The sequence below is a fragment of the Camellia sinensis genome, chromosome 8 (genome assembly GCF_055761805.1).
Source record: "Camellia sinensis isolate YWXY chromosome 8, ASM5576180v1, whole genome shotgun sequence".
Classification (NCBI taxonomy): Eukaryota; Viridiplantae; Streptophyta; class Magnoliopsida; order Ericales; family Theaceae; genus Camellia; species Camellia sinensis.
The window spans coordinates 130,361,361-130,382,631 of NC_138968.1; the positions used below are offsets into that span (position 1 = coordinate 130,361,361).

Below are 21,271 nucleotides of genomic sequence, written 5' to 3' on the forward strand. Positions count from 1 at the left end.
GAAGGTCATGGCTGGGACAGTATAGGATTAGAGTTAGGTTTTGAAAGATTAAGAATAGGGATAGGTTTGGACTTCTACATTATAAAATTGTAATAAATAACATTAAAAGGTAGGATGTCTAAACAAAACAAAGTGGGGGCTAATAGTAACATCCATATGACAATGTTGAGTGTTTTTACATTTATTTATTATTTTTTCACCAAATTAGTTTTTAGTGTTTTTCTCCTTTCAATGAATTGGGAAAATGTCATTTTTAAAAATTATTTTTGCCCTCCAAAAAGATAAAACAATATAAAGATGTCGAGAGTTTTTGATTTTTTTGATTTTTTAGAAAATTTTTCTGAAACAAGTTTATGAAAACCAAACCAAACCTGGCCAGTATTTCCAAGAAAATTGCCGAAAAGTTGAGAGAGAATAGAAAGCAAAATTGCCAATCCAACACACACAAGTAGGCTTTTATCATGGTTCCAGTTGTTCCCTTTACAGCTTCACAAACCGGAGAAGAAAGCTTCTCTGAAATCAAGAAGAAAAATGAAAAGGAATAGGATCAAAACAGAAGATATTAGCTTACAAAGCCTAATTCTTCATGATAGTACCTTGTTGCAATAATAGCAATTTTAATATTGATCCTTTCAACTGTACAATTAAAAAAAACCCCCCCTCAGAGTGACTAATACTCAGCTTCTGAAGGCTGCTTCCTATGGAGATTTTCTCGTCAAAAAATTCCAAGCCAGCAAAGCTGCCCCTATTGCAGGCTCCACCTGATTGATTTTATCAACAAGCCACACAAAAGTTTTAAGTACTTTCAATCTAGCAGGTAACTGTCCGTGCCAATGATAGTATTTCAAGAATCAAACTAGCTAACAAATAGACTGTATTTTGACATATATGATAATTTTTTGCTGTAATATTTTCGCACATGAAACCTTTTGTTGCCAAGACAATCCTAAGCATTAAGTTTATCAAATTATCCAGCAAATAAACAGCGATATATTTGAAAACTATGGCATCATAGCCTCTATAAAACAAAGCCATAGATATCTTTCCTTCATAGTTACTGAATCAAGGCATTTACCAACCACTGGATCAATGATAAGATAAGAGAGTGTGAGAGTACATACATATATTGGCAAATGAACAATTAGGGAACTCCAAACTTACTGATAAATTTTACTCTAATTAATTTGGATAAATATCAATGTACTTGGATAAAATAGAGATAGACGAAAGTGGCCACCGGCTGGTTGTAAAATTGTAATAAACGAAACTTATTAAGGAGACGTGAACTCCAAATCTAGTAAACCATTCCATTGCATAGCGAATTCATTACTTTGGACATGATTTATGTTGTTTATTTACACAAAAGGATTCAAGTAACCTAGTTCTGGAGAAATGGCGGGACTTGGGAGGAAAGGGAAGCTGGTTGTAAAACAATAGTGTGCGTAGGTAAGAAGAAAAATGAGAATGGAATATACACATTCTTATTGTTTAAGGGAGTAGGGGTAGTTTGGTCATTGAATAAAGATAGTCACATGCACTTCAGGGGTAATTTTATTCACACACCACACTTTATCTCAGTATACACTATTTGTGCCGTTCGGATATCAACTTCCAAACAAAATCAAAATATCCGAATATCAACTTTTGAACAAAAATTAATTGTCATCAAGACGTAAAATATAACTAATATTGCCATACCCTATTATTTCATCTATGCAATTCAATAAATTGGATATGCATATAATACTAGAATTAGGAGCTGAAATGCCTAGTTTCCATATAAATCTAGGATTAAATTCATATCAACACTCAATACCCCATGCTCTAACGCAATTTCACATTTGCTACTACTGTGGCAGTTATCTGGAGTTGTGTTTCATTACTTTGTCATTGCTTGTATTATATGCACTTCGATGTTTGCAGCCACAATTAAGTGACATTAGATACAAGCAAGAATGCCAAAAAAGCTATAGTATTATGATAATAATGGAAAATAGTCAGATCACATAATTTGTACTCGAAATTGACCAGAATACGCTTACCCTTGGACGAATTGGAAGAGCTCCAGGGAAATCATTGACAATAGAATTTATGACTTCTTTCCCTATATCCCACCTCTTATTGTCTTCAAGAACACCCCCAACCATTACAAGAGGAAAAGAATTCTTTCCATCTGCAATGAATTTCGAAAAAACATATATACCAGTGAGGTCCCAAAGAAAATTCAGAACTACCCAGGGAATGCATTTATTAAATATATATATTTAAAAATATGTTATCCTAATGACAATGATCAAACTTTTGCAGTTAGCTTGGAAACGGAAATATTTCAGATTCATTTCAAAAAATGAGTGAAGCGGTAAAAAACTATGGAATCACACAAAAATGTTTGAAAACATAACTAAAAATGTGTGGATATGTGACCCTGTTTCGAAGCTACAACTCGTTTTTTACAATTATCTTCTAGTAGTAGTAATAATTGCATAGAAACACTCTATTTGGCAAAGAGTAAAGCTCTTAACATATATGCTCATACAACTGGAGGGAGAAAATAATGTACAACAAGTTTTCTTTAATTTCAGTTTAATACACACCTTCACCACTTAAGCCGAGTCTTTGAACAACGGCTTTCACACTTGAAGCCAACTCTTGAACTGCATCAAGCAAGATCTTATTTGCAACTTGATCACCTGCCTCTGCACAAGATACCACTACTGGAACGAGAGCAGCAATTCGAGCCCATGATGGATCTGCGTAGGTCCACCTAATTTCAGATGATTGAAACATTTGTAAACCATCATTTTTCCAGTACATCTGTAATATTCATTTTAATCAACGTATCATGTGAACCACAATAGTACCATGCAAAAGGAGATGGTCTTAAGATATTGAATTCTTGTCATTACAAAATCTAAAAAATTATCTACAAAAGCAAAAAGTTTTGAAGTAAAATCGTTTCATAAGAGCACATATGACATAGCACAGCTCCATACATAAATTTGGAGGTGTTTAAAGGTAGAATAGAGAGAACCAAAGAATGAAATGGAATACATATTAATTTATTAAAAATAGATGAAAGATACATCCTAATACATTCAGAGTTTCAATAAGGTCTCTTAAATGTATCATAATAACAACTAATCACTAACTTTCGCTGATAAAAAAAAAAAAAAAGTTGTCATAATTTACAAGCACTAAAAGGCTTCAAACATACTGAATGCATTAGTCACACTATCTTATATGGAGATTAATAAGAAAGAAGAATCTAATCCCTTTGTGTCTGTTCAACTACATTGGGCTTAGTCCCTGCATCTTCTGTTTGATATTCATCTGCTTACCTGTTCTATTAGTGGTTGATTTTTCTTTGCCTTTCATCTCCACCTGATTTTGTTCTTTCCTTAGGTGTTGTATGTTCATCATCTTTATCATTGTTGTTTATCATCACCATTTATAGAAGTTATCATGAGACAATAGAGAGAGATCAAGAGAGGTCATGATCAAGCAGCAGGTATTCATTCTCTAGGTTGATGAGGTGTCAAGAGAAGAATTCATTCGAATTACGGAAAGGAATTCAGACTATAGTTACTCTTTAACAGCATATTTGGGTAGTATCCTTGCGCATTTTGTCGCTGATGATGCGCTTTTCTGAAAGCATCGGAGCAGTAACTCAATGTTATGGGATCAGAAACACTGCAATAAAAGAGGAGTTTTTCTTGAATTTTCAAAATGGATACGTAACAAAAAGAGAGCAAATATTATACCAGAAGGCAAGGGAGGTTTCAAAGGATGGATGGAAATGACAAGACTCTTAGATTAGGTATTTTCTGGGGACAAAAAAGGTTAATAGCCAATGTGATATGGTAATTGAAGGCAGAGATGGAGTAGCTAATTGAGCAAGTGCTGAAAACAGAGACAAACAGGGGTGAGAAGTATGTTGATCATTTCAAGCCTTAATAGGGTAGATGGGATGCCTTAGAGCATCTCCAACGGTAGTAGGCATTTTACCTATCTAAATATTACTATAAAGTATATATTTTATTTTGCCTATCAACTGTTTTATATTTTTACTCCAACCATGCTCTTTATTTTAGCTATTTATCCAAATATTATTAATTTTATAGAATGCCACGTCAACAACAAAGATGGAGGGAAATGATCCTAATGATTGAATACATTTTGCCTAGCGTTGAAGGCTAGCTACATGTAGCTAGTGAATATGAGTTGAGCCAAAATGCCTAATCATATGCCTAGTGCGTTGGAATTGAAAAAAGTGAATCACACTAGGCATTTTAACTAACAAGTATGATATGCCTAGTGCATTGGAGATGCTCTTATGACAGTGATTGTGCAGTTTTTGTCAAAGGAAGCATTTGCATGATTCGAGGAGCAGAATTCAATGGCCAATGGGTAGAATGTTTGAACATAAATTTACATGTCATCCTTGCCAATTAAACAAGGTTGTGATTTTCTGTAATAGTAATGTAAAATAAATTGATAGATAGAGAATAAATTGTATGTATTATTGATTGATGTATTGATTGATGTATTGAATTGTGTATATTACAAGGATTTATATAGGAGAGGATTTGGGAGTAGGTGAAGGTGGTAGTGGAGGTGGTAGGTGGAGTGGGAGTGAAGGTGGTAGTGGAGGTGGTAGGTGGAGTGGGAGTGGTAATTTACATTTACTTTTACAATTTACATTAACAGCCCCCCTCAAACTCAAGGAGGATAGATACTAGCCAACTTGAGTTTGGAGAGAGTAACAAAACAGAAAAATAAGCTGACAAATTAAAAATGGGATAGGAGACACTGTATGGTTGTGTCAGACCGATGTAGCAGACAGTTTATGGGGTCATGTCGGACCGTTGTAACAGACAGTTTACGGGGTCATGTCGGACCGTTGTAGCAGACACTGTGTGGTCGTGTCAGACCGTTGTAGCAGATAGTTTATGGGGTCATGTCGGACCGTTGTAGCAGGACAGTTTACGAGGTCATGTCGGACCGTTGTAGCAGATACTGTGTGGTCGTGTCAGACCGATGTAGAAGACAGTTTATGGGGTCATGTCGGACCGTTGTAGAAGACAGTTTATGGGGTCATGTCGGACCGGTGTAGAAGACAGTTTACGGGGTCATGTCGGACCGTTGTAGCAGACACTGTGTGGTCGTGTCAGACCGTTGTTGTAGAAGCTAACCGGAATAAATGTCGGGACAGTTTACGGGGTCATGTCGGACCGTTGTAGAAGCTGACCGGAATCAATGTCGGGACAGTTTATGGGGTCATGTCGGACCGTAGTAGAAGCTGACCGGAATCAATGTCGGGACAGTTTATGGGGTTATGTCGGACCGATGTAGCAGACAGTTTACGGGGTCATGTCGGACCGTTGTTGAAGATTGTGGTGGTGCACCAAGGGGGTGACTTAGGGAGTGCGCCTTGAGCGACTTATACATGATACTGTGTACTGTGTATAACCCCCCCTCAAACTCAAATAGGTGTGAAGATAGAAACCTATTTGAGGTTGAAACAAAGGGATTGATAAAGCTGACCGGTGTAGAAGACACTGTATGAGTGTGTAGATAGGCTGCCCAAAAAATAGACATGGAGATATATATCGAGCCCTCAAAAGTCGTGCCCTCAAAAGGTGTGCCCAATCTGTCAAAAGGCGTGCCATCAAAAGGCGTGCTCGAGGCATCAAAAGGCGTGCCAGATATGATGGCGAGGCACGTGAGTGCCTTGGCTGGCGTGCCCGTTTGTCTGGCGTCAAGAGGCGCGCGATGCGCGTGGCTGCCTCGGCTATTTAACCAAGACGGAGCCTGAGGCCGAGGCAGAAGACAAACAACTTGCGAAGAAAAACTTTTGAAAAACGCTTCGTTGTGCTGAGAGAGATAGTCTGTAACACTCTGTTGCGAGAGATGGCTTCGTCGTCCCGTGGTCTGCTTACTCTCTTTCCAGACCTCAACGAGTCAACAAGAGAGAAAACTGGTGCGGTGGCACTGGAACCTCAACCAAGCGCCCCGGAGTTTGCTCCATTGAACTTTCCGATGCGGTCGGTGGAGCAAAAAATGGCAGTGCAAACGGATGTGGAGGCTAATCAGTATACTTTGAAGTCATGTGTGGAGTCCATGACGGCGGTCACAAACTTGTCGCACCGACTGCAGAGTAGGACAAATGAGGTGCAGCAATTAAACGCCCAATTGGCTCTGCTCCAACGCATGTATAAGGATGCGCGAGCAGAGATAAGTGTGCTAAAGGCGGAAAACAAGGAGCTGAAGCGGAAGGCCACCGTGATGTTCCGATTTGGAGGTCCGCCATATACTGCAGTGGAGGAGCAGGGGGCAGTGAACGTGTTCGGCGGTCTAGGAAGCACGGAGGCAACACCGGCAAGGGCTGCTCAGGACGGAGGCAAGAATAAGAGACCGGCGGCAGAGTAGAGAAGAAAACCCGGCCTGTGGATGTGGCTGTTTTGTTGGTGTGTTTTTTTTTTTTTTGGTTGTGTAAAAATGTGATCGGGGTTGATCCGTGAGAGAAATAAAATATGGTGTGTTGTGCAAATGTGTAAAGTGTTTGGTTTTTTTTTTTTTTTTTTTTTTTTTTTTTTTTTTTTGGTTTATGAAAAAAAAAAAAAAAAAAAAATCTAGGGGTAACGCCCAGCAAAAAGAAATGATGTGGGGAAGATGGATGTGGCAAAATAAAGGTGAGTGGAGTAGATGATTAGGTGAAAATGCTTTTGAGTCAAAAGTGGTGGGGAAAGGCAAAGAAAAAAAAATGGATTAAAAATAAATAAAAAAGTGGGGATGAGTTCAAAAGGGCACAGTTAGTGGAAAGATAAGTGGAGTGATTATTGGAGTGATTAATGGGAAATATGAGTGGAGTGATTAATGGGAAATATGAGTGGAGTGAGTATTGGATATAATAAGAATAATAATAATAATAAAAAAAGAAAAAGGTAAACCACTTGGGTCATGTTAGTGGGAAATATGAGTGGTGTGTAAGCCAGTTGAGGTGTCAGAAATATGAGTGGAGTGGAGTAGAATAAATATAAAAAAAAGAAAAGAAAGTGGAAAGATAAGAGAGGTTGATGTAAAAATATTTAAAAATGTGTAGATGCCATGTGTTGAGGCAAATCAAACGTGGCCCATCCTTCATTCTTCGGGACAACCGCATCTGGTGATTTTTTTTTTTTTTATTTTTTTTATCCAAGGTTGCTGCTGGCTGCTGATGAGGCATATCAGCGAATAGATCTAAAGATGAGGGATTTGTTTGGGATGGTTGATGAGCATGCAAAGTTGGAGTCGAGCTTTGTCCGCGACGAGGAGATGCGGTGCAAGACGGGAGAGAGAATGGGACTTTTGTTGTTGTTAGAGAGAGAGACCGTGGGTTTGGTCTCACCAAAAAGCAGAAATATTGAGAGAGAGAAGTGCCAAACATTTCGGAGGATCCGGCTTGGTAGTATTTGATGTGGGATCGGCCGAGGGCGGAGATGTGGGAGCGAACGGCTCCGAGGAGGCGGAGGGCGCCGGTGGCGACGACGTCGGCGGTGTAATCGGGGATCTCGAAGGAGACGGCGAGGGTGTAGACCTCGTCGGGGAGGATGGTGCTTCACTGGTATTTGTTTTGATAAAGATGCAGCAGAATCGAGTGAAGGTCAGGAAGCATTATCTGCTGCAGCATCAAAACACAGAATTCCATGCATGGAAATCCTTGCAGACGTTGCTGCTCATTGCAATGAGAGGAAGCTGGCTAGTAAGCATGTCAAAGATGCTAGTGAGAAACTCTACATGTGATTTCTTCTCAAGAAAAAAAAAGAGGTCTTGTGCAGATTGTATTTTGTGGAAGCAGCTGTAGGAAAGTGAAGGTATGTGTAGAGGTCCGGCGGGCGGCCAAGGCGAGGTTGCCGCCCGCCGGTGAAGCAGAATTACTAGCTTCTTAACCTTGCTCTGATACCATGTAAAATAAATTGATAGATAGAGAATAAATTGTATGTATTATTGATTGATGTATTGATTGATGTATTGAATTGTGTATATTACAAGGATTTATATAGGAGAGGATTTGAGAGTAGGTGAAGGTGGTAGTGGAGGTGGTAGGTGGAGTGGGAGTGAAGGTGGTAGTGGAGGTGGTAGGTGGAGTGGGAGTGGTAATTTACATTTACTTTTACAATTTACATTAACAAGTAAAAAGCAAGCTTGTAATGTCCTGTAAATTTTCATCACTACTCATGGATTGACTTCTTTTTCACATGGGAATACAATGATTCACTTAGCTGTCAAATTACTGAAAGACACATTTTGAACTATGTATATTGAGGCAGTCTGTAAAAATGACTTGGCCGACAATAAGTTTGCAGCAGTACAATTATTAACTACAAGCAAATATGTAATGCTTATGGTGATCACAAGTTTTACGATGAATACCCAATGAGTTCATCCGGGGATGAGAGTTCAAGTGACTGTAAAATACCACGTGTAAGCATTGTAAGTGGGCCACGACCATCATGAGCCCTTACTACTGCAGTCAATGCTTGTGCAGCAACTCCATATCCACTACAGATAAACAGGATAACAAGTTCTCAAGATCACTAAAAGTAGCCACACAAGAGAGAGAGAGAGAGAGAGAGAGAGAGAATCATTTGCAAATTTAAAAAATAATAAATCCTTCCTTGTATAAGTGCATGAGTAATGCAATCAAGAACATCTAACAAAATAAATCAACGGTTCTCTATATAAATCTTTTCCATATGATTGATTGATCTGTCTTTAGGGTCAGCTCTCTAGAGAAACTACAGAAAAAAAATAATCAAAAAATATGTTCATCAATTGAAGTTCAATAGAAAGGGGACCACTCGTTCATCAATTGAAGTTCAATAGGGGTTCTGAGTTCGAATCAAATCTCAAATTTATATATGTATCTACTCAGTCAAGGTATAGTGGGTATATATATACACCCCATCATGTTTCTATATACCCTGGGGCAAAAAGGTTTAAAACTTCAAGTGTTTTTTTTTTTTTTGGACTTATCACCAATAACTGCCACAAGATCTTACCTTCTCCATGTCAAAAAATTAAATTTAAATTTGAAACCCATAATTTGAAGGATATCATTTAGTTTAGAAGTGCAGAGATGCTCCTAAAGCATTTATTTTAAAACCAAATTGAGTACTTGGCATTAATGATTTTTTGTTTTTGTTTTTATTGATTAGGGCAAGTTTAACACAGATTGCTATTCTTTGATTCACTGGATTTAGAACTGAAAATTATAGAAAACCAAAACCAAAGTTGAAATAAGACCAGCCAGGTTCTATATATACATAGAATCAAATTAGAACCAAACCAATTACACTACCAGATTTATCTCACACTTACACATGCAATCAGTAAACCTTGTAATCTTAATCATTTAAGAATGCGATTGCTGAAAATGCAGATTGCAATAGGGACAAGGAAAATACTATACAAACTAACAAATCTAAAAACTTTTCTTACTAACTGATGTTTCATGCAATAAATAAACTTTGAAATCTGAACAGGAACCCTCTTCAACAATGTGATAGGTTCATCAGCAAGTAAGAAAAACTTGTAAATTTGTTAATTTGTATAACATTACTCTGGGAACAAATAGTTGGAAAAAATTTGGCATTTCTTAATTGCTTAGGTCACCAAAAGCTTTTTCCTGTGTTCTCCAAAATATTATGAAAGCAATTTTAGAGAGAGTGATAACAGTAACAACTACTAAGAACACACCTTCCCCAATCACCTAAGATGGGCCCTGCACCAGCAGCCCAAGCTTCTCTGCCATCTTCTGTGAAACCATACGCTATGGTCCCTGTACCAGCAATTAAAACACATCCATGAAGCTTTCCCATTGTCCCACTTGCCAGAGCTGCCACAGCATCATTCTGAACATATAGTCTAACGTGGCTTGGAAAAATTTCTCTGATTATATAAAATAAAAAGAATTTAGAACCAAAAGCAAAATTGATACATATGCATCTGCAAACCAGATATGCAGAAGAGGCTAACAATACTTCAACATCACAGACACAAGATGTAATTAAAAGCCGAAGTAACAGGATATATAAAAAACAGAACTTGTCAGCTATGTAGTATACAAATAAGTATAACCATATTAGAATTTATGGAACATTCTGCTACATTAATTTAACATAGCAATGGCCACAAAAAGGGTTAAGCAAGTGACCTCCTCCAGCCTGCTTCGAAGGGATGAGATTATATGCCGATAAAAAATCTAGGGCGGGGATGGTATTTTGACGTCACCCCACATCAGGTTTGGCATGGCAGGGGATTGAATGGCGCACTCAATCACACTGCAAACCTCTACCAAAAACTTGGTTATATAATCTTGGACTTTATCTGGGTGTGTTATTCAAGTTTAATATTTGAACTTGAAGTATTTTATAGAAGTTTTTAGTATGAGGAACACTATAAAATATGTATAATATATAGGTGTGGATAACTCTCTCTCTTTTGTTTTTTTTTTTTATTATTGTGATAGATAATATAGGTGTGGATAACTCTTAATATGGAAAGGAAAACACCCTTTAACCTTAAAAAAGAAAAAGAAACGAAAGCAGCATTGTTATAAATCATGAACATGATGTAATTTTGCAAATTCACACTAAAGCCTGAGTTCCCTGACTTTCCCGCATCAACATCTACATAGAAACAGATGTGTCATCTGTCACAAACAGCCAACCCAGGAGCACCAAAAGTGTATGACAAGGAAGAAATTGAGTGCAATAAAAAATTGGACACATTTTAACAATTCAATAGAAAAACTGCAAAATGGGTTCTTAGAGAGCACACCTTAGCCAACTTAATATTCTTTGCTGATCTGTTGGATGGTTAACACCGGATACAGCTAAACAAACAGCTCGAACAGCAAACCGATTTGAACCTGATCTTGAAAGGGCATCTGCCATAACTTGCTCTAGTGTCTCCCTCGCAGCAGTTTCTGTAGAATAAAAAGCATTCAGGAAGGGGCAATAGTAGGACTCTTTTTTTTTACAAGTACGGAATGACTCATTTTTTATTAGACCACTTACAATGTTGAAAAATAAGTAACTACTCTACTTGTTTTTATTAAAAAGTTCATCAAAAGACTATGAGAACAACTTTGATATCAAACCAAAGTTATCAATATTTCTTGAAGTAAAAACTAACACCTCCAAGAGCCCAAATGTAGCATTCCTAACTTTTTGGTAACCAAACAATTTCACCATGAAACAAGGTACCCATAAGGATTGTAATTGCTTTAGTTAAGTCAATAAAGCCTACTCCTAGCTAATAGAGCCAGCTTCCAATTGTTATATGAAGAGGTTGTGGCTATATGCAAAAGTAAAACGGATGACAAGCATTTATGGCATATCACAGAAGCACACAAAAATGTTCATGCAAAAGTAAAACGGATGATGAGCATTTATGGCATATCACAGAAGCACACAAAAATGTTCAAACAAAGTTACGCTGCTAAGCCAGTACCATATCAGTGGGTCCAGCAGTGTGCAATGTCCTTTTTCATTCACCTTACCTCAAACCCATCCTTTTTCAAAAAGTTAAGAAAGCTTCAGCAAGTTAAAAACAGAAAGAAACAAAATAAAAAAGAAAAACAAACAAAATAGTTATGTACTACACAAGATGTAATATAGATAGGACAATAGACATAGTAGCAATGGCATGAATTAGCACCTCAGCGCAACTAAAAAAATTTGACCACCCCAAGACCCACAGAATTGGAAAGAGAGCTTCTTCAATATTTCCAATGCGTTTGCAATATTACATTTAAATTTTTAGATAGTTTAATGATTGAGGAAAACTGATTAGCAATTTTGGGCGGTTTGTTGAATGAGAAAAATCATTCAACAATTAGTGGATTCAACAATTATTGAATGTGATAGTTACTAAATAGAAAGGGCATTCTCGGAAAAGGAAAAAAGTGATAGCGTTCACACCAACTCAAGTGTACACTTTATACAATAGAAAGAATAGATGACTAATATAAATTTATTTATTTTTTACTATTTTTTTCAAACGCTTTAAGTTATTATCATTTTTCAAATTGGTCAAGATGGGGCCACCCCGAGGGGTGGGCCAACGAACCCTAACAATCCCTTGATCCTGAGCTTGTGTCCTAGGCCCTACTACTTCCTAGACTAGGTGACATTAAGTGATGGTTAAATTGTTCTAGTTAGGTTGCTCATCGTTGGGAATTGAGAGGGACAGGTCGCACTTTGGCAACTGTTCATCATTGGCAAGCAACATTTTGGTGGTTGTTTGTCACTGACAAGTGGGGAAGGTGAGTAGCCTCTTGGTGGCTGGGCTTTAGGCCTATTTTGGGAACATAAAATTTTAGTCAAAAATTCAAAAAGTCACTACAAAAAAGTCACCTCTTCTCTTTATTTTTTGCACATCTTTTTGTAAAAATCCAAAAAGCCACTAAAAATCCAATTCCCAAAACAACCCTTAGTAGGCTTTGGTCTTGGTTCTCTTAGAGGCAACCAACTGGCATGTTGCAATTGGACCACGCGTTGCCTCTTATGGTGTCCAGGTATTAAGTGGACGTAATGTGGCCTTGCTATGACACTTGTACCTTCATAAGCTTTCTCCTGCACTAACTGTTGTCCAACATCATATCAATCAATGAAGTGAATGCTAGACTAGCATAAATGAATTTAAACCAAAGGCCATAAACAAAACAATGTATAATTTTGAGGCAGATAAATAAATTGAAAATTCAATAAAAGCATATTAAAATGGAAGCACTTCTCTTCTCACAAATTCGTCAAAATCCAGAGATAGAACAAGGAAAATGTGAATATAACTATTGGATAGCTTGATATACATTGTTGGACCCATTTACTAACTTAAGCTTTTTGGAACATTTGGTAACTTAACATGTTATCAAAGCTTTGGTTAAGAGAGATCTTGGGTTCAAGTCTCTCCATTGGCATTTGATATTCTGTCCTTGTATGGTTTCTTCTTTTTTGTTTGATTGTTTGCTTCTCCTTTTGTTTGTCTCTCCATGTGCAAGACAAAGTTGCACATGAGGGAGGATATTGGATGCCTTGATATACATTATTGGACCCATTTTCTAAGTTTTTGGGACAATTGGTGACTTAAAGAAAAGTTATTAAAACGAATAAAAGATTTATTGGGGGCGACGCGTTTGCCTGTACAATCTCAGATGTGGATAAAGCACTACTGCCATCCGCCAAACGTAAGAAATTGTTTTGTCTAAGGGTGATAATGATTAGGATGAGAGAGGTAGAAATTGCGGGAAAGAGAAAAAATGGAACATTTGATGTGTTTATTTAGTAGCAGAGTGGTGGAAAGTGCAAGAAAGTTAAATTTCTTACACAACTCCTATTAGGGAAACTTGGCTTATAGTTTCTTGCAAAAAAAAATATAGGAAATATTTTTTCTTGTGAAAGTAGACAGCTGTTATCTGACTCCTCAATTTACCCATGATTTCCCACTTCCCTATCTCCTCTTTCCTACCCTATTCACTATCACCTTACTCGCTTCCCACACCTCCATCATTCACTTTCCTATTCGTTGATTAACATTATTGTTGTGCATTTGTATTTTGTACACATGTTATTTATTTATTTTTTTGGAACTAAGAGGAGTGGTTGGAGAAAGATGACAAGTTGATGAATAATGTTTAATCGAAATTGACATATGGCAAGGGTAATTTACTAACAACAAAAAATTTCTTACAACTTTCTCAAAAAAATTCCTTCTTAATTAACCAAATGCGTACAAGAAAACAAATTTTCATTTCACTTTCTATCGCTTTAACTTTCCCATCATATTTTTTACACCAATCAAATGGACCCTATTTTTGATTTCAAAATACAGAACACAAGAGCATGTATTATATTTAGAAAATTCAACTAAATCACAAAATTTAGAAACAATGCCAATTATAGAAAGGAAAATGATAAAACAGTCCACTTTTTAGAGAATATTTAATTATTAACCAATCATTTTTTCACCCATCACTCTATAATGGATGTAACTTTTGGGGCTGAATAGCAATACCTTATAGAAAACCCACAAAGCAGGAAACAGAAAAATGCATGAAATCCCAATAAACTTGAAGAGGGCAACACAAATTGAAGAAGAAGAATTAGAAGAGAAAATACAAACCGCCAACACTGTTGTGGTTGGAGCAACCAGCGATGGAACGGGCAAGAACAGGAATGGGGTCGGGTAGAAGGTCAGTGTAAGGAATCAGAGGCATACATATGCATACAGTGGAGGTGGTCCCACCGTCCAAACCCAGCACCACTTCTCTACTCGCCGCCACCGCCATTTCGTGCTCGAAATCCCATATATCTCCATTTCTGTACCTCTTCTTCATCATTCAAATCAACAATTCACACAATTCAAAACTCACTCTCTCTCTCTCTCTCTCTCTCTCTCTCTCTCTCTCTCTATGTCTGTATATGGTTCTAGTGAAGTCGTGTTCAAAATTGGCAGTGCAGAGAAACAAACAGGTGGAAGTAGTAGGAGTAGACGAATTGAAGAGGAGGTGGTGGTGGGGTTAGAGAGAAACGAGAGAGACAAGTAGAGAGAAACAACAAGTAAATGTTGAAGAGGAAGGGTTGTCAATGCATTTTTCTATATACAAAATTCGGGAGTCTACAATTATAATAATAGTATAGATATGAATATGAATATGAATATACAGATATGAATGTGAATATACAAAAAAGGAGGATTCTTCATCGCCATCATTTTAGAGAGAGAAAGCGTGGGAACGAGGAGAGGGAGTAAAATAATGGGCTTCGGATTCGGACGGCCAAAACGCCAAACGCTAACTGCTAGTTTCAACTTTGAATTGATGACTCTCCCTTCTTTAAAAAATTGGGTAAATTATAAACCTGACCTTTATTTGAATTATAAATTATTTTCCGTAATTTTAAAAATTATATTACAAGATTTTTAATTTCATAACAAATAGGTTATTTTATTAATAAATTATTAAGTTAATTAATAATTTTTTAAAATAATAAAATCTTATTTCAATTAATAATTCAAATAATTTTATTATTGTATAGGTGAACAGTTAAAAATTTCACTTTTTTAATTAATTTTATTAAATAAAAAATTCTAACAGGGAGATATTTGTAATTTTTCAAATCATAGGGGGCCATTCATATTTTTAGCAAATCTCAAGAGGTGTATTTGTAATTTACCCATTATTTGAAAATATTTATTTTAAATTTTTTCTTTCTTGTTTCTTGTATATTTTTTTGTTTTTATTGAATTTTTTAAATATTTTAAGCATTTTTTTTAAACTTTTAGACACACCTAACATAAATACACTTAAAAAATATAATTTTCGTGAAAAAATCTTTAAAAAATTCACTAAATACCAAAAATACACAAAAAATAAGAAAATTCAATATATTTTTTGTATTTTTGTGCATTTATTAATTTTTTAAAATATTCTTTCACAAATATTTTATTTTTTAGATACATTTAAGTAAGGTGCATTTGAAAAGGTAAAAAATGCTTAAAATTTTAAAATATTCACTAAAAACAAAAAACACGAAAAACAAAAAAATCAGTTTTCAGAAATCTGAATTTAGAAAACTGAAACCAAACACACTGAATGGTATTTTTTTAATCAAATATTATTGAAAAACATCATTAATTGTTAATTTTTAGCTACAGTATAAAAATTTTATCACAAAAAATATCACTAATTATAAGTTTTAGCGATAGTTAAAAAAAATCACCACTACAAAAATCACTAATTTTCAACTTTAGTGATAGTTTAAAAAATTTGTCACAAAAAAAGTCACTAATTATAATTTTTAGTGATAATTTGTAAAAATTGTGACAAAAAAGTCACTAATTGTCAAATTTAAGCGACATATACAAAAAATGGTCACAAAAATTTATTTTTAACAATCATTTTATAAAGATTTATTTTCAATAGGACTTAATATGAATTAAATTTAACTATTAAGACCTATTGATAATTTATTAAAAAAAAAATCAAAACAATTCACTACTTATTGATTACTAGGGAGACAAAATTGTTGGTTCAGTAAGCAGTCCGTATATATGTCTTTTAAGATAATGAGAAGATTAGAAGTTTATAATTTGTATCGATGGAGCGATTGTGCTCTTTTTATTATAATCTAATCTATTAATTCTTTGCCATTCTAACAAAAATAAAAAAAAATAAAAAAATTAAAAAAAAAAAGAAAAGAAAAGAAAAGAAAAAAAGCTAGGGAAAGAGGGTGGATTTGGAGGATATAATGCCAACCAAATTGTTTTGGTCGGTTGAAATTTTTTTAACTCGTCACCAATTTATATGACTACAATTTTTTTTGATATTTTGGTGGCTTGGTTTGGCAATTTGACATTTTAATTAAAAAGTTATTTTAAATTATCACATCATTGTTTTTATTTTTCTGTATATCTTTTTATAAAAAATAAAAAATAAAAAAATTATTAAAATAGTATGTTCTTAAACGATACATTGGATAGTTTTTGGCGGACTGTAAATCTTAACATATAATTCTGAAATTATTAAAATTCATTTGTAATTGTAAGTTACATTACAAAATCAAAATAAAAAGAAATGTTTGATGACATGTTTGTGCTCAAGAAGTAAGCAACGGGAGAGACATAGGCGTTAATGATGGGTGTGGGGAGTAAGAAAATAAGAAAATCTATTTAAGGTATTTAAATTATATATAATTATTTGGACAAATTAAAAAATTTTAAATCACTTATAATATAATAGATATAAGGCCCATTAATATTCTCAAATTACAGGTCGACACGAGTTGGGTGATTTAGATGAATATGCAAGTTTTTTTACCTACCTTATTTTCTAGTGTCTTTTAAAATCCAACTAAAATTCAACCTCATTAAAACTATTAGCAGTTAAAACCTTTAAAAACATTGTAAAACATACATGTTGACAAACAAATAAATTTATTAATTTCTAGATAAACAAAAATATTAAAAACTCATATTAAATAAACTTTTTTGGTAAGACAAAATTAACTTATTTTATGAGTTTCATAAAATGAAAGAATCATTTGATCATGTTTTTCCATAACTTTATAAAACTCTTAAACTTACAAAATAAAATTTTTATTTAAGAGAGGTAAAATGGAAATAAATGAGTGTGAATCTAATAATTTATTATTATTATTATTTTGGAAATAATGTATTATTTTATCTCCTACGGTAAGGCTCGTTTGAAAATTAATTATTTTATTAATTTTTTTAATATTTTATAAAAAAATTATAAATAAATAAATAAAATAATATAATAACTTATAATAACTTTTAATTTTTTTTTGGGCTAGAATTCTTGATTGCCAAAAGTGGGCTTAGTAATAGTTAACTGTCAGAAGCCGATCCTGGTGGTCTGCATGCAGCCAAGCCCAAATTTAAACTCCATATGGGCTCCCACATCTACCAGTAGGCTGATTGTATTTGCACCAATTAGTAATTTAAAAGGCTTAATTAAAACTTTAAAATTTTAATTCTTATTATGTTTTTAATATAAATTTATTAACAAAGATAATACATATTAAATCTTTAAATAAAATATTTTTTTTCATGATACACTTTAATCACTTATATCTATTGTTCATATTAAATTCATTCATCTTTTTTTTCAAGTTTCAATTATTTTTTCTTTATCTTTTTCTCACTCTGTTATCGTTTGGCTAGGACTTTTTTAGTTTACTTTTTTGAGTTGAAACTTTTTTAGCTTGGGACTAAATAATTCATTCGAATTGGTTTTTTTGATTTTGTGAAAGAAAAAGTGAAATGATTATAATTTGGATGTGACATTTTGTCTTATTAACTTATTTAGCTTATTTTGTCTCTTGTGTTTTTTAGTCCAAAAAGCCTTAGCCAAATGAAGCCTCTAAACTTTCAATCCACCTCACCAAAACTTACAATTATCATCAATATCAGTATTAATAGGAACTAAAATTTGTGTGAAAACAAAAATTTAAAAATCCTTCACATTTGTGTGAAAACAATTTTTGAAAATCCAAAAACTACTTTTGTTTTTTTCCTTAAAATTGGGTTGTTTGCAGGAAGTTATTCCTTAGTACTTGTTTGGCATGAGGCTATCAAGTTAAAATAGTCGCAAAAAGACAATGAGATGTTTTGGAAAGATGGTTAAAAGCTGATTTTTTAGATTTTTTTTTTTAGAAAAATAGGTAAAAAATGTGAGAGATGATGTGATCCTAAATGGGTTAAAAGTTGAGAAGTGGCTTTTAACCTATTTCTCAAATGAGAAAATATGTTAAGAAGTCAATAAGACAAAATGTCACATTTAAATTATAATCATTTTATTTTTCTCTTACAAAAGTCAAAAAATTCAACCCACACGAATTTTTTTAGCTCTAAACTAAAATAGTTAAAAAGTCAAAAAATTAAAAAGCTAACCCACTTTCTGAACGAAACCCAAATCAATTTTATAGTACTCCAAACAACTTTAATGTATTTTCCGCTAAATGAAAACAAAAAACCGAATGAACACACGTCCAAACGGGCATATTGATTTTGATCATTTTGTTCGTGGATTTAAGAAATAATTGGCGCTTTTAATTTGTGATAAGTTGATTCAATATTATTTGATTCGCTTTATCTGTGTATAATAATCAAATAAAATTTTAATTTATTTATTATTTGAATATACCTTAAAAGGCTAATTTGTAAAAAAAACTTAACATATATTGAGAATAAATTATAATTATAAATAATTTACTAAAGTGTACTAAAAAATTAAGTGTACTAAATTGCAACCTACTAGTACCATCCAATGATGTTCTTATTAAACACCCCCCCCCCCCCCCAAAAAAAAGAAATAGCTAACTCACTTCCTAAACGAACCCCCCCCCCCAAAAAAAAAAAATGAAATAGCTAACTCACTTCCTAAACGAAACCTAAATCAATTTTATAGTACTCCAAACAACTTTAATGTATTTTCCACTAAATGAAAATAGAAAACCGAATGAACACACATCCAAATAGGTATATTGATTTTGATCATTTTGTTTGTCGATTTAAGAAATAATTGGTGCTTTTAATTTGTGATAAGTTGATTCAGTATTGTTTGATTAACTTTATCTCTGTATAATAATTAAAGAAATTTTTAATTTATTTATTATTTGAATATACCTCAAAAGGTAATTTGTAAAAAAAATCTAAGATATATTGAGAATAAATTATAATAATAAATAATTTACTAAAGTGTCCTAAAAAATTAAGTGTACTACATAATTTTTTTTGATTGCAACCTACACACACACAACAAAAAAATAGTGCTAACTCAAAACTGCCAAATTTGAATTTCATTCAATATGGTATATCTATACTCTCAATATCTATCAATCTATCTATCTATTAGGATTATTTACACAAACACTCTTAAACTATTGAGAAGTATCATTTTGATCCCATAAATTATAAAAATGTACAAATTGTATTTCCTAACAGAATGGATCAAAATGAAACATGTCAATCGTTTAGAAGGTCTATTTTTTCACTTTTATAATTTAAGATGCAAAGTGATACTTCTTAATAGCTTAGGTGTTCATTTATACACTTCTATAGTTTAAGGGATAAAGTTAATTCTTGAGTTGGTGTTCACTTTTATAATTTAAAAACAGTATTACGGCTATTCATTTAAACCACTTACTTGATGAACCCGCTTGACCAGAATCGACCAGCAATGATATGGACGGTTTCAAGATGCTGCACGGTCGATAATGGTTCTATTCAGTATTGTTTGATTAACTTTATCTGTATATAATAATCAAAGAAAATTTTAATTTATTTATTATTTGAATATACGTTGTGCACGAGCAAGAAATAATCTTCTCGTATAATCCTGTTGATCAAATCCGCGCTCCTCCAAACGTTGTCGCTTTACTTCCTGAAAACACAAACGTGAGCTAGTCGGCGGGTGTGTGCCGGATACCTCTCCGATGCCTAAGTCAGCAAAATAGACAAATAGATAAAAGCTCTGTGTATTCGAGAATCAAAGTTGTGTTACCTCTCCATAGGTGATGTTATGAGCTTTTATAGGTTCCGCGTGGCACAATCCAAGTAGGACTCTTACTCCTCCATATAGAGTCCTCATAGGAATCACATTCTTGAAAGATAATGCTTATCTTTCAACACCTCCCTCACTGCTTAAACCAAGTGAGATGGTTCTACCAAGGTTGGATGTCAATACGACCGAGATAACATGGCCATGCTAAAGCCGCAGACTAGACCGAGCTCCCACTAGCTCGGTTCTTCCTTTTACTGAGTGTATCTTGGTTTGACATTCCAACTGGGTTGTCTGAGACCGTACTAACCACAACGAGCTTGGACCGAGCTAACTAATATCAAGGTACTGAGGAAAACTCAACATACTTCTGCTCAATATGATATGACCGAGCTAACTATTACCGCTCTCTTGGACTGGGCTAACTTCTAGGCCCTTTTACTCAGCCTTTCTTACTGTGACCCTCAGAATGGCCCATTATCCAGCTCGGCCTAATTTACACATAAATTACCCTCTCAATTGCCCCTTAATTCTATTTACAAAGCATGATCGGGATTACCCGTTTCCAGCCAAGCTAACAACTTTAGTTTTCCGACCGAGCTAAAAAACTTTAGCCTTCCAACCGAGCTAAAAAAACTTTAGCCTTCTAACCGAGCTAAATTTACATCGTGCTACCAATCTGTATGGTCAAAACGTCTCTTCAGTCTCTACAACTGAATCGATTTCCATTCCTCACACACGTGACAGACCCTTATTGGCCTAATGCAGCTGTCACACTGCCCTCATACCTCGCGACTTTTGAATAGTCCCGCAAAAAACCAAGGTTTGTACGAAAACCCCCATTTCTTCAGATCACAATACCCTTGTTCATCTTCCCTCTCTCTCTTGCTTGAACCTTCATTTCTCCAAAACACTGTGCCTTAAAAAACTCGTGTTCTTGCTGAGATTGCTTCCATCCTCAATCCCTTCACTTCGAACTGGTACGTAACTCGAATCTGTTTCCTTTCCATTGATTTCGTTTTTGTTCATATAGCATGCTTAGTTGTATGTTTTTTCAAAACATATGCCATGTTTGCTTCCATGTTTCTGTGAAGAACCATGTAACATAACCACTGTCTATATGAATAACCTGGGAAATGGTAGTTTTGATCCAAAATCACATTCCAACTGAATTAGGATACTGTTTGTATTAGGTACGAGCCTTAG

General features: G+C 34.4%; 1 protein-coding gene across 2 annotated transcripts; it reads right to left on the reverse strand.

The window, feature by feature from the left end:
* Positions 1-427: 427 nt before the first annotated feature.
* LOC114304922 (uncharacterized) lies at positions 428-14,888 on the reverse strand. Of its 2 annotated transcripts, XM_028250068.2 has the most exons (7): positions 14,167-14,888; positions 10,822-10,969; positions 9,739-9,930; positions 8,413-8,541; positions 2,595-2,764; positions 2,043-2,173; positions 428-761 (listed from the first exon to the last, which is right to left on the reverse strand). In XM_028250068.2, the coding sequence occupies exons 1-7, from the start codon at positions 14,381-14,383 to the stop codon at positions 699-701; spliced, it is 1,050 nt and encodes a 349-aa protein (XP_028105869.2). In that variant the 5' UTR covers positions 14,384-14,888; the 3' UTR covers positions 428-698. The 2 variants fall into 2 exon arrangements, with proteins under 2 accessions (XP_028105869.2, XP_028105870.2); XM_028250069.2 differs by lacking the exon at positions 8,413-8,541 and having other exon boundaries at positions 14,167-14,828.
* Between the last annotated feature and the right edge of the window lie 6,383 nt (positions 14,889-21,271).

Bases quoted from the DNA above. Each gene is read 5' to 3' on its own strand.
- LOC114304922 (XM_028250068.2), bottom strand. From the start codon at position 14,383: ATGATGAAGAAGAGGTACAGAAATGGAGATATATGGGATTTCGAGCAC. The intron at 10,970-14,166 runs GTTTGTATTTTC...TTTATTCTACAG, and splicing joins CAACCACAACAGTGTTGGCG to AAACTGCTGCGAGGGAGACA. The intron at 2,765-8,412 runs GTATTCATCGTA...ATCTGAAATTAG, and splicing joins TCCCCGGATGAACTCATTGG to GTGGACCTACGCAGATCCAT.